This window comes from Drosophila tropicalis, unplaced genomic scaffold (assembly GCF_018151085.1).
Source record: "Drosophila tropicalis isolate 14030-0801.00 unplaced genomic scaffold, ASM1815108v1 contig_573, whole genome shotgun sequence".
Classification (NCBI taxonomy): domain Eukaryota; kingdom Metazoa; phylum Arthropoda; class Insecta; order Diptera; family Drosophilidae; genus Drosophila; species Drosophila tropicalis.
Genome location: NW_027173049.1, coordinates 207,477 through 219,021, shown reverse-complemented (window position 1 = coordinate 219,021; position 11,545 = coordinate 207,477). Strand labels below are relative to the sequence as shown.

The following is an 11,545-nucleotide window of genomic DNA, read 5'->3' as shown; positions in this document are numbered from 1 at the left end:
CCAAATTGTGTGTAAACTTAAGTCGCTCCAACTCTTTGGGCAGTTTGTTGCCTATACATGAGGAAGATGCCCACGGCCAAGCCCAAGCCACCAATGACAATCGAGATCCAGCGGTAAATATTGTTGATGCTCATGGGTCTAGTAAGGAAGAAAGGAACTAATGATTAAAGTCAACAAAAAATTTCATGGAACCTACAAGAATATCTTTTTGTACAAGCTTTTGGCAAAACTTTCATTCAACTCTAAGGACTCCTCAATCCAAAATAAGGGCATGACATGAGTCCTTAGCTTGGACATGACAGCAACTTGAGGAACCGGGTCAACTTGTAGACTGAACTGCAGACGATTGTGGACTGCCAACACTGTGCCAGATATCTGAGTAAAAGTTTCGTCTAATACTTGTAAATTGATTTGCAAATCTCACTACAAACCCGCTCAAATACCATTCCACTCGAATGTCTCCCAGTGTTGGGCATTAATCCGTCCACCAATCTGTCTGGCAGCAAGTCACTCTTGAGGAAATGCGGTAGAGAAGCCAACATGGGTGTGCCAGTGCATTTCTCAAGGTCCACAGTACCACTTATCCAGTCCTTAGAGGATCTACAACATACATTTGGCTCTCTGAAATCCAGGTCGTACCGCAAAGCTGGAAGATGATTGTAGATCGTGTGACCACTTAGACGGAAACTGACAGAACAGCAAAGAGCTGCAGAGAAGCTCCAAAGATTCTTATGGAGACGCTTGGATGGAGCAAAGATGGTGCCGTCTGTGCCACTCAATTGATTGCAGCTACCCGTGCTTGAGTTTGGCCAAACGTTAAGTCTATCCTGGCCATTAAAAGTCAGTACTTGACCGAGTGTGAAACTTTTGGACTTTCCTCGAGATACCTTAAACCTTCCAGCATTTGTGTGATTGTTCTGAAAAAAAAAAAAAACAAATTGCTTTAGCCTACATCTTGGAGAGATCATAGCGTGCTCTTACCGATCCCAGAAGTGAGAACTTGTAGTGGGTGGCATTCAAAGGAATTGCTCCTGGCACAAGTCCTTTTTGGAAGTTCCCGCAAATGGCTTGGACTGCAGGATGCTCATCCACACAGTTGACATCAATGCCTCGGTAGAAAAGATCCATGAATGATGCTGTCACGAAAGCGTTTTGCGGCTTAAACAAGAGATCCAGCCCCATAGCCATACCAGGAAGATTTTCGGGGAAGTTGCGTAAAGTAGTGATGGCCATAAACTGTACAACAAACAGGATAAGTAATTTACTCTGTCCTAGATAATTTAACTCACTTGTAGCAGGGGATGGGGCATAGTTATCAGTTGTTCCCCATCAAGTCCCAGATCCGGACGAAATTTAAATGTATTACGCATATTGAAGCTGACAGCATCCTCATCTTCTATATCCTCTACATTGTACTTATCCTTCCATTCTCTGCAAAGGCAAAGTTATCTAGAAGTTGCCATTCACTCTTTCGGAACTTACTCAAAGACAAAGGGTCCTATTTCTGCCACTTTGGGCTTAGCTCCTTGACCTATCTCATCCGCATTGGTCACATTGAAAACATAAACTTTGTAGGTCATGGGAAATGGCAGTTTCTCCCAAACAACACGTGATGGAGTGCCTGGTTTCAAATTAATTTTCTAGGCAAGAAAAACTCACTCAAAAACATAACTATTTGTCTTCTAGTTCTACTCACCCCACGAAGTAGCCCATCGAAGGCCGCTGGAAAGCCCAAAAATCCAATAAGTGCGCCCTGCAGCAGCACCAGAAAGAACCCAATTATAAGTTTCAAATACATGACAACCTGGACTGTCGGATGGCTTTTGAGACCCTTATCGTTGGACTATTCACATTTATAGAAGTCCTTTCTCTTCGTGGCGTGCCACATTTATGGGTCACATTGGTATTTGAACTTTAGTGAAAATTTAATGAGCCCATAAGTGAGTATTACGGACTAGACTAATAAACATGTCCTAGACCCATATTTTCACAGGGATTTAATGAAATGTTAGCAAAATAATTACTATAAATTTCATTTAAAATGTATCATTACCACGTAACCAATTTATATATGCACCTGCGGATATGTCCAGGGGTCGGTTTTTAAATCGGATGACAATTAATTAATTAGGCTAATTTAAAGCGCATAAAAATGTAAATATTGTAGCAACAAATTAATGGAAAAATGTGTTATTCCTCTAGATTCGAAGCAACAGGTGAGCTTTTGGTTTGTTGTGGTTGGTGTCTTAGCTGTGTGTCTTATACTCCAGCTTAGTGAGGGTGCAAACCATGATCCAAATATAAAAATTGAATAAGTATTAAAGAAGTGAAATAGGTTCCAAAAATATTTTCCAACAATTTTACAATTCAAATTAAATTTCGACTTCGAGAAACGGAAAATATTTGTTACAAGCAGACATTTTATTATTACCTAAGAGCTCTGGTAAATTTTAAACACGGCTTAAGGAAATTCGGAATAGTTTTCTTTAAACCGTACCTAGAATAGTCCAACAGTTTAGTCCTAAGGCCCAAAATCTCAAAGTCCGGCCCTGATCGTCGAGCCCCACTTAAATAATGTGTTCCAGATGTGGCTTAAAAATCTTCTCTGAAGTTTAAATTAAAATTAAAAAGTGCTATAGGTTAATGTCGAATAAGTTTGAGTTTAAATATAAATTGAGACCCTTTTACTGACTTTTTTATAGAAATAAATCAAATACCAACTCATGAACTCTATTTGGCTTTCAATTAATCAACTAAAACTGGAATGGCTCGTTACAGTTTCTGATTCAGGTTTTGCTTTCGTTCCGTTTATGGTCTTTAAGGAAAGATCAATTTATCTTATCAGTGAATAGCATTGTAAGTGGTTAGCCAATAATTAAGAAGACCTTTTAAGGCTACTCTTTATTGTATTCGATTGAATTTGACGAAAAAGAATAATAATATATATTAATCTTCTAAACAAAACTGATTAGTGCCACAGAAAGTATTATATTTGCTATTGTAGATAGCCGAAGTAAATTTTAGCCGAGTTTAAAACCACTTAACAATCTCTCAAAGAAACGATATGAACCGGTTCCAGTTTGTGTATAGAGTTTTTGGAGGGTATAGAGTTTTGTGACTGACGTAGAACAGTCTTAAATTTGTAATTAGAACAATTATGAACCTTTTCCGTAATTTAAGATACTTTAATTTTTCTTTTTGTTCATATACTTTGGGAAATTTAAATCCTTCATTGCAGTTTCCGTTCATTGTGATCCATGGTGTTACTGGCATTTCCGCTAAAAGGCCCCCAAAGGAATTCAACAAAAAACACCTAAATCTTGCTCTTTTTCAATAAACCTACATACCTACATAGTATATAGTTGTAATCTATCAACGTAACTAATTTTACAAGCACTGGCAACTAAGGCCTTGGGCTTGGAAGAAAACTACATCCATACTTGGGATTCGAACCCGGGTCCTCGTTGTTCAGTTGCCCAAATGACTGGGTCACTTAACCTACATAAATATGTAGAAAACAATTATAAACGAACTTGACTTTAAGGCCCTATTTTGGTTACAACTTTACACGCCTTTAGAGTTCTCTGACCATTCTGCCTCTTCCCAAATTCCGCGTATATGTAAGTAAGTTTTTTCCATCTTATAGATATCTCTCTATTATGTGACCCAGAATAGTTCTTTTCAAGGAAGGGACAAAGCAAATTTATAAAACTGATGAGTCCAATTTTAAAGCATGCCATTTCCTAAAAGTATTCAAAGGATGACAGAACTTGCATCGTTTGCCAACTATGGGGAATGATATTAGAAACCTATCTTAAGTCTCGTGAGTATCTTTAATCACATATGACATAGGCCGGAGTCTCTCGTTTTTTACCAGATTTTGTAACAGGCAGAAGGCAGCTTTTCTGACCCCATAAAGTATATAAATTCTTGATCCGGATTAACAGAAGAATCGATCTAACCTTGTCAGTCTGTATGAACAAGTAGATCTCAGAGACTATAAAAGGTAGAGCCACCAAATTTGGAATTCAGACTCGTGTAGTTTATAAATATATAGAGTAAATTGGAATTTTAGACACGCCCCCGTATATTTACATATACTCGCTTAGTTAGTGCGCAGATATTTAGGGTTAAATATTTCTGCCACGCATGTTCTACATGTTTTAAATGTTTGCCTCCCGATTGAGACAGATTAGTTTGATTCCTCATAATACTTGATCCATTTTGAGGCTTATGGAAGAAAAAACAAAGTCATTATTTAACCACTTAATCACATAACTGTTGTAATTTTATTTAGTCATAAATTTGGCATTTAGAATATGATCAACATAATATTAAGACCAAATGTTGATCGTTCGCTTCAATAAAAAACTTAATGTACATTTGAGTACGACAGGTGCACATGAGAAATGACTGTGTAAATGTTTACAAAATTTCGGTTTTTGTACAGTTTTCGAAAAATAACCACACCCCGATATACTGGATAGATAGGATATATGTACATTTGTAAATCAGTCAGACAATAAATAACTAAATTGTATAGCTTATTAGACTACAAGACTCCTCGATTGGGGCGATATGTGTGACTTGGCTCAATCGAGCTCCGCTTCTTTGTAAAGTGTTTGAATTTCGGGTTCCCTTCTAAGTGGAATGGCCGTCGGATCTTCGGCAATCTCATCGATCTCGATTTCCTTAAATGAGGTCTGACTAATGGCTTCTCGAGTTAAAAGGATGGCTGCCTGTTCATCTGCTGGTTGTTCGCTTGTACGCGGCAACGTGAGACCAGGCGATGCCCCATGTGTAGCTGAGGTACTGCAAGGCGAAGGGAAAACAGTTGTAAGCAAATTGTCTACAAGAAGGTCAGAGGAAGTACTTACTTTAGCGAATAGGTGGATCGATAGAGCGGCGGGGGAGTGTTCATCCTAACTGCTGTATAAGCTGCAGTTGTCGGATGTGAACTAGGATGATATACAAAGGCATACTCATTCAAGGATGTCAGATATGACGGAGGCGGCGGGCGATGTTGGAACTCAGGATAGAGATAACTGCCTGGCAGCAGGCGATTGCTACAGTGAGGACTATTGCAATTACGACACGTTTCCATGCGTCGGAAGCAGGGACAATCGTCCACATCATCGGGTAGACTGAGGCGCCAAATTGCTCCAGATATAACCAACAAAGAGACACCAATGCCAATCATCAGCAGAGCAGCACTTAGATATTGCGTTGAGTGTTCTATCAATCCAGTGCTGCCAAGTACAATTCCGCCCAGTGTGCAGGCCACTCCACCCAGGGCAAAGATGCCAATGACAAAGGGCAGCGAGGGTCGCGCGAACCATTTGCGGAAACTGTAGCCACCGGTCAGCTCTACTTGGGTCGTCGAGACATTCGCAGTGGCCAAATGACTGCCAGTTTCCACATTGCTGCCGGCCAGCGGTACAGCCACGTCCAGGAGGGTTCTGTAACAAAAGATAAGAGAAAAGTAATCTTTCAGTTTCAGTTTTTAGTGCGTTTTTCAGACTCCCTGGTGTGCGGCTATCTAACTAGATCTGAACAGGTACATGGTTTATACCTGCTCACCCCGCACATTACATCACTGTCCAGAAATCAATGTGTTGTGTCCCTTTGCCTTCCTTTATCCTTGCCCCGAAAACTTCTCCTGTTATTATCCTGCCTATGCGTTTTTGTCTATGCTCCCTATTGATAATTTTTAACGTCTTCTCGATCCCTTTTGTCTGATGGCCCGCATAAATTGAAGATTCTAATGTCGAACACATTGCACCTGCCTACCCCTGGACCCAACAAGATCGAGTCCCGAGTTATTTTTTGTCTGCTTTGTGTGGCCCATTTGAAAAAGAAACTAGCAGCTGTTGTTCATTTTTGATTTTCTGTTTATTTGTCGTTTCTTCTTTCTTTCAGTTCATTTTGATTTGGGTTACTTTTCTTGGCCGAAGGGTATTTTAATGGACATGGCAACAGGTAGAAGACTTCTACTCTATCAATTTGAGCTATACACAAATATATCCGTAAACATTCCTCACTGATGTTGCATAACTTTAGCTTTTTGATAACTTGGGACTAGCTTTAAGTGTGAGTTTAAGAATTTGTTGAGATTTAATTAAATTATTTACGGCGCCAGCAGCTGCGGGCAACTAAGGGGGAATATATCCCCAGTATCGTCACACCCAATTGCCTTTCCTTATAATAAGAATAAAAACTAGAAACGAAAATGTATCAAAGCACCGCAAAAGCCAGTACAAATGTCTCCACATTGTATCTGAAGCGTAAAGGGGGAGACTCATCAATTTCGAATTTAACAAGCGAGTTGCTGCCCTTTCATTAGACTGCAACGAGTTCTTCTAAAAGATATTTTTTTACATTTTATTCCCATTCTTTAGGATACTGAACCACAGACATTACGACTATTTTCCACAGTAGATTGAAGATTGCTTTCAACTTGTGAAAAATCTAAATGGGTATACTTAGATATTCTCTTTGTTTTTAAAGTTTTTGGCAATGGAAATGTGAAGCTATCTTTAGAAAATTAAAGTATTTATAAGATTAAACCAAAAGATCATTTGTCAATAGGAAGTGAGTGAATTATTTGACACTTCTTAAGCCACAAGATATGCAAAAGCATAGGGGAAATTATGCCACCATTTGTTCTGTTGTTCTTGGCATCTAATTTATGATCTTTTGTCTAGGCGAGGCATACTGAATACAAAAGATTGGTAATAGAGTGGATTATGGAAAGAGTATATATCCCAATGAATGATATTTTATAGTCTGTTGATTTGTGTTTCAGAATGCCAAGAATTAGATACTCTCGATAAACAATGGAGTTCAATAGAAGATTTCTGAATCGACTTATACATGACTACCACATATTATGGAAAGTCTATCGTAGGCTATAAACATTTGAGTTCTTTCACTAAGAGTGCCTTACAATTGGGGTAATACTAAAAAGTTTGGTAATGGCCATATGACAATTCCAATTCCTAAACCACTTGGGAATTCCAAGAAAATTGGTCAAATGAAAGAAACAGAAAAAATCATTAAAATACTAAATACAATTAATAAGAGAAAGATACATACATCTGGCTTACACTTGGAAGAAACATTTTGAAAGACAAAGATTTATAAGTACTTCAGGTAATTACTTGTTCATGGCACCTTACTTTCATAACTCTCGAAATGGGGACAAACTATCATTTAATTCTAGATTTATGAATTTTGTAATTATAATTTTTTTCACTCAAAGTTGATTGCACTAGCTGCATCAACTTCCGTTTTGTTGACTAACCTGGCTGACTTTCTTTGCCGCCACATTAAGCACTTGCTGGCCTAGTTTTTGGGCCACGCTAACCGCAGCTGAAGCCATTAGGCATAATTACTTCCCTAATGGCATTCTCTAGACAAACATTAGCATTGCGCATGCGTAGCTTGTGCAACTGTAAAAGACACTGAACAACACAGCGCTGGGGCGTAATTAGGAACGACAATAGCAGAATAAAGTGATTGGGTGCCAAATAAAAGAGAGAGAGAGAGGGGGTAGGGGGTAGAGACCACGAAGTCTACGTGGAAGAAGGAAAATAATTTTAATGTGAATACAATTAAGATGAGACTGGGAATGGGTTTTTGGGTTTGAGGGGGGAATATCTTTTTGAAATTAACCGCTCTTGCCTGTCGCTGTGAGAAAGTTATTAAAAATATATTACGTTTATAAATAAAAGTCTTAAGTAAATGTCGTAAGTCGTTGGCAGTCACAAAGCCCATGACAGTAAGTAGCTAGCGAGCGAGCAAGCAGATGTTGGGAGAAAAGGTTCTTAAACTGGCTGATCGGCTTAGGTGTATAATGATGATATTTAGGGTCTATTCTTTGCAGCTCCGCTTGCGTCTCAACAATACGAAATGGAAATGAGGTCTGCCACCCATTTTCAAAAGCCCAAAGTCGAGCTCGAGTAAAGCCCGGGCTACTGGTATTCTCTCTGTGGGTCATTGCTCACGTGTCTCGCCATGGCGAGAGGAAACAAGAAAAATGATGATGAGCCCCATGTTGTCTAAGCTGTGCACTATCATAGCCTCGAGCCACTCAGTCTCCAGTCTCGATTCTATTGTTAATGAATGCCCACATTAAGACTGTACTTAAGTCGAAGCGGGGCCATTGGACCGCAACTGGAGTTCAACTAATGGATTCTCTGGCTTTTTGCTCTTCACATGGTAATTTTATTGGAAAAATTTAATGCGACTTGGTGACTTGGAGAATACAGCAACGGTAAATGCTGTCAGTCAGCGATAAGAAGGGTGCTGGACACCAAAATGCATTATTATACTATAAATCAGGAAATATTCCAAGTGTAAGAGTGAGTGCATCCCTTAGGCAAGTACTAGCGAAGCGCGCGGGGTAGGGAACAGAGGTTATCAGCTGCTTGTGGGGGATGCTCAGCATCGGTTGTACACCCGCATCTACTTAAATTTATATTTTTCTGTGTGGGTGATAAATATGTGTAATATAAATTCAATTTACTCGAAAAGAATATGATTTTTGAGCAAAGGGAGGCAAAATGGGGTTAAGGGTGGCATTCTTCCTTGAGTGCGTGGCAGAGATTAGAGCAACCCATTGACGAGTTGTTATTAGATACTTCTCAAGTCTTCTGGCTGAAGGTAAAAAACTTATTTCCTTCATTCAAGCTTAAGGATGTGACTGACTGGATACAGGAGAGCCCTCATTCAGGCAAAGGCAACTGCCAGTTAAGTGCCTTGACCGACGAAGCGGCACAACCACAGCAACTATGTGAAACCCGAACTGACTATTGATGTACTTCCTTTCGTCTTTACCCTTGACGGTGTCAAATGACAAGCGCGAAGAATGCGTTCTTGAGGCTTAAAAGAATGAAAACCGGTTGATCAATCTAAAGGGTGCTCAAGCGTTACAAAAGTATCGATTCTGAGTTGCTAACCCCGTCTCTCCCTATGGCAAGTTTCATTATCAAAACAGATTGTCAATTTATTAGGTACCAAAAGACACACACACACACACACACTCAGAAGTATGTGAGTTGGTTAAAGTTTGTTTAGGCGCTTCGAATCAAAAGCCTCGCTTCCAAATGAAAATATATAGTTCCAATGAAAAACGCTCGTTGGCAACAAAATGGTTTTCCATTTGAAAGTTTGTTGTAAATCGAAATTGATATTGATATTTTGACATGTGGTACAACAAACATGCATTCAATTAACAGACAAGTGTCATTTATTGGCTTTTTCATTTGGAAAAGAAATCATATCAGAAATAGAGTGTTGGTGAGAGGGGGAGAAAGAGTCACTTGAGGTCAGTCATAAGTTTTCGGAACACTATCAGAAACGTCTCGTTAGCATTCTCAATCTGGACTGTCAATTAGCATATAATCATTTGTTTGCTATATTATTGACATTGATTAGATTGTGTCTGGAGACGGAATGTTAGGATTAGTTTCAAGTTTGTCTTGGATATTAATAATTCTACACAGAATATGGGAATATTCACGTATTCCGTGTAGAATGACCCATAAAATATGCATGACAATTAATCAAAAGTGTTTTCATGTTCTAAATTTATATATTTAAATGTTTCTGCTCGTGTTGGAAATTCCAAGAAAAATATTTGTGATAATCTAGGAGCATGTAAGACACAAGACAAGACAAGAAGTTGTTGGCTACGCCCGACCTGGATCACCCCGCCCCCCCAACCACCACCTCGACAGCACAACAATAGGCGTGTGTGTCTGTAAAGTGGGGCAAAGGCTAAGACAATTTCGACAGCAGCAAACGGAAGATGGAACATGACATGATTTTCGTTGAACGATAATGCTTCAATTTTCATCAGAAGTGGCCGGCTGTCTTTCCGTCTTTCGCCGGGAGCCGGGAAGGGAGCACGCCAATTATAATTTTAAATGCGTTGCGAAGCGATGGTCTCAGTCTCCAACTTTCAGTTTCGGGCAGACACAGCGAGAGCTGGAGATCGTGGAGCTAACTGGTAACCAGACAGAAGCCATTTTTAATGGCCAAGCCAACGCCGGCGGCGGCTACTGTCGTTTAAAGAGTTTTTATGTCAGTTTTATGGCACTTGCGGTTTTACCTGCGCGCATGATGTAGATGATGATGTCCATGTCCAAACTGCTGGCCCACGTTGGTCATTATCGGTCGTTGCTGATAATACTGATGATATTGCAAATAGCTTGCCGCCTCGGAACTACCAGGGACCTGCACACTGCTGCCAGGGCCAGCGAGGAACTGGGATGTCGTGTTGCCCAGTGGGGGATTGGTGGCCACAGCTGCGCCAACATGATGATGATGATGGGGATCCAGAAAAATGGTCGTATATTGTGGTGGATAGCTGCCCACTCCACCCACACCCACTGCAGAGGCAACAGGTGCTCCACCAGGGACTCCAGTTGTTGCAGCTGCAGCTCCAGCCAATGAGTTGTTGCTGCATTTAGCTTTGCTTTTATGTCCTTTGCGGCGCGTGCGCTTGCCCTGCCGGGATTCGGAATCGGTGCGTGAACAGGCGCTGGTATTAAGAGTCGCTGTCGCCGTTGGCGGAGGCGGCGTTCCCACAGCTGTCTGCGGTCCAGCCACGCACAGCGAGGGTGGGAACTGAAGTTCACTGTAGATGCTCGACTCGAGTATATTGCTCTCGGAGGTGGTGCGATTCATCACGAATTGCTCGAATTCGGCTTCCTCTTCTCGCTCCCGATGCTGGCTATCCAAAAGGGCGGTGTGTTCCGCCTCGGGCTCCTCGGGTATGTCACAACGACTGCGGTGGAGGCTATTGTTGCTCTGGCTCGAACTAATTACGATTTCCGGTATGATGAACGGCGACTGTTTGCCCGGAAACTGAAGCTTTGTCAGCGAACGATGGTCGTGGCTCATCGATCCCAGCATCGTGCCGTTCTCAAAAACAATGGGAGTTGGCGACGTCGTCGTCGTCATGATGTCGATATCGAAATCAAGATATCAGTAATAAGATATTGCTTATCCAAAAACTTTAGGCCTTTCACTTTGGTTGAATTCTTCACGGAATTCTAAATCTTAAACCAAGTGCCTAATTTATTTCCCTAGTATCACACACAAACGTACACACACACACATTACACTCTGTCTAAGAGGTAAACACGTTCTACGCGCCAATTTTACGCACGAGTCTTGTATCCGTTTTTTGGTTTTATTTTTCTCTTTCTTTCTGTGGATTGTTGTATTCGAAATTTTCAACAAAAATATCCGCTCCGTTGGCTGTGAACCTTCTTCGAACGCGAACCGCCAAAAACTGATTTGTATTGTTGCTGCGTTTGTTGTGTTTACGGCTTCTTCTTCTTCTGCTTCTTGTTTTTCAACTTCTCTTCTCTCAGTTCGTGACGATGTCGACGGCAACGACGTCGTTAATGTCTGTGCACTGTTGTTGTTGTTGCTGTTGCTGTTGTTGTTGTAGCGTGGCTATATGACTCGACTCTGGCCAACAACAGCCACCACCACCACCAACACCCGACTTGGCATCGATGATGCATCTCAT

At 40.7% G+C, this 11,545-nt stretch overlaps 2 protein-coding genes across 2 annotated transcripts; both read right to left on the bottom strand.

The window, feature by feature from the left end:
- Positions 1 to 17: 17 nt before the first annotated feature.
- On the bottom strand, positions 18 to 1,798 carry LOC137575443 (sensory neuron membrane protein 1-like). The gene is made up of 7 exons (XM_068288023.1): positions 1,697 to 1,798; positions 1,483 to 1,640; positions 1,290 to 1,431; positions 982 to 1,236; positions 432 to 917; positions 197 to 375; positions 18 to 138 (listed from the first exon to the last, which is right to left on the bottom strand). The coding sequence occupies exons 1-7, from the start codon at positions 1,796 to 1,798 to the stop codon at positions 18 to 20; spliced, it is 1,443 nt and encodes a 480-aa protein (XP_068144124.1).
- Positions 1,799 to 4,393: 2,595 nt separating this feature from the next.
- LOC137575252 (uncharacterized) lies at positions 4,394 to 11,268 on the bottom strand. Its single transcript, XM_068287711.1, has 3 exons — positions 10,115 to 11,268; positions 4,878 to 5,459; positions 4,394 to 4,812 (listed from the first exon to the last, which is right to left on the bottom strand). Exons 1-3 carry the CDS (start codon positions 10,966 to 10,968, stop codon positions 4,593 to 4,595), a joined length of 1,656 nt encoding a protein of 551 aa, XP_068143812.1. The 5' UTR covers positions 10,969 to 11,268; the 3' UTR covers positions 4,394 to 4,592.
- Positions 11,269 to 11,545: the final 277 nt, after the last annotated feature.

Coding starts and splice junctions, on each gene's coding strand:
- LOC137575443 (XM_068288023.1), bottom strand. CDS start 1,798: ATGTATTTGAAACTTATAATTGGGTTCTTTCTGGTGCTGCTGCAGGGC. Junction 1,641..1,696: donor TCGATGGGCTACTTCGTGGG/GTGAGTAGAACT, acceptor TTTCTTGCCTAG/AAAATTAATTTGAAACCAGG. Junction 1,237..1,289: donor TGCCCCATCCCCTGCTACAA/GTGAGTTAAATT, acceptor TTTGTTGTACAG/TTTATGGCCATCACTACTTT.
- LOC137575252 (XM_068287711.1), bottom strand. CDS start 10,968: ATGACGACGACGACGTCGCCAACTCCCATTGTTTTTGAGAACGGCACG. Junction 5,460..10,114: donor CATCTACATCATGCGCGCAG/GTAAAACCGCAA, acceptor CTTTTGTTACAG/AACCCTCCTGGACGTGGCTG. Junction 4,813..4,877: donor CGATCCACCTATTCGCTAAA/GTAAGTACTTCC, acceptor TTCGCCTTGCAG/TACCTCAGCTACACATGGGG.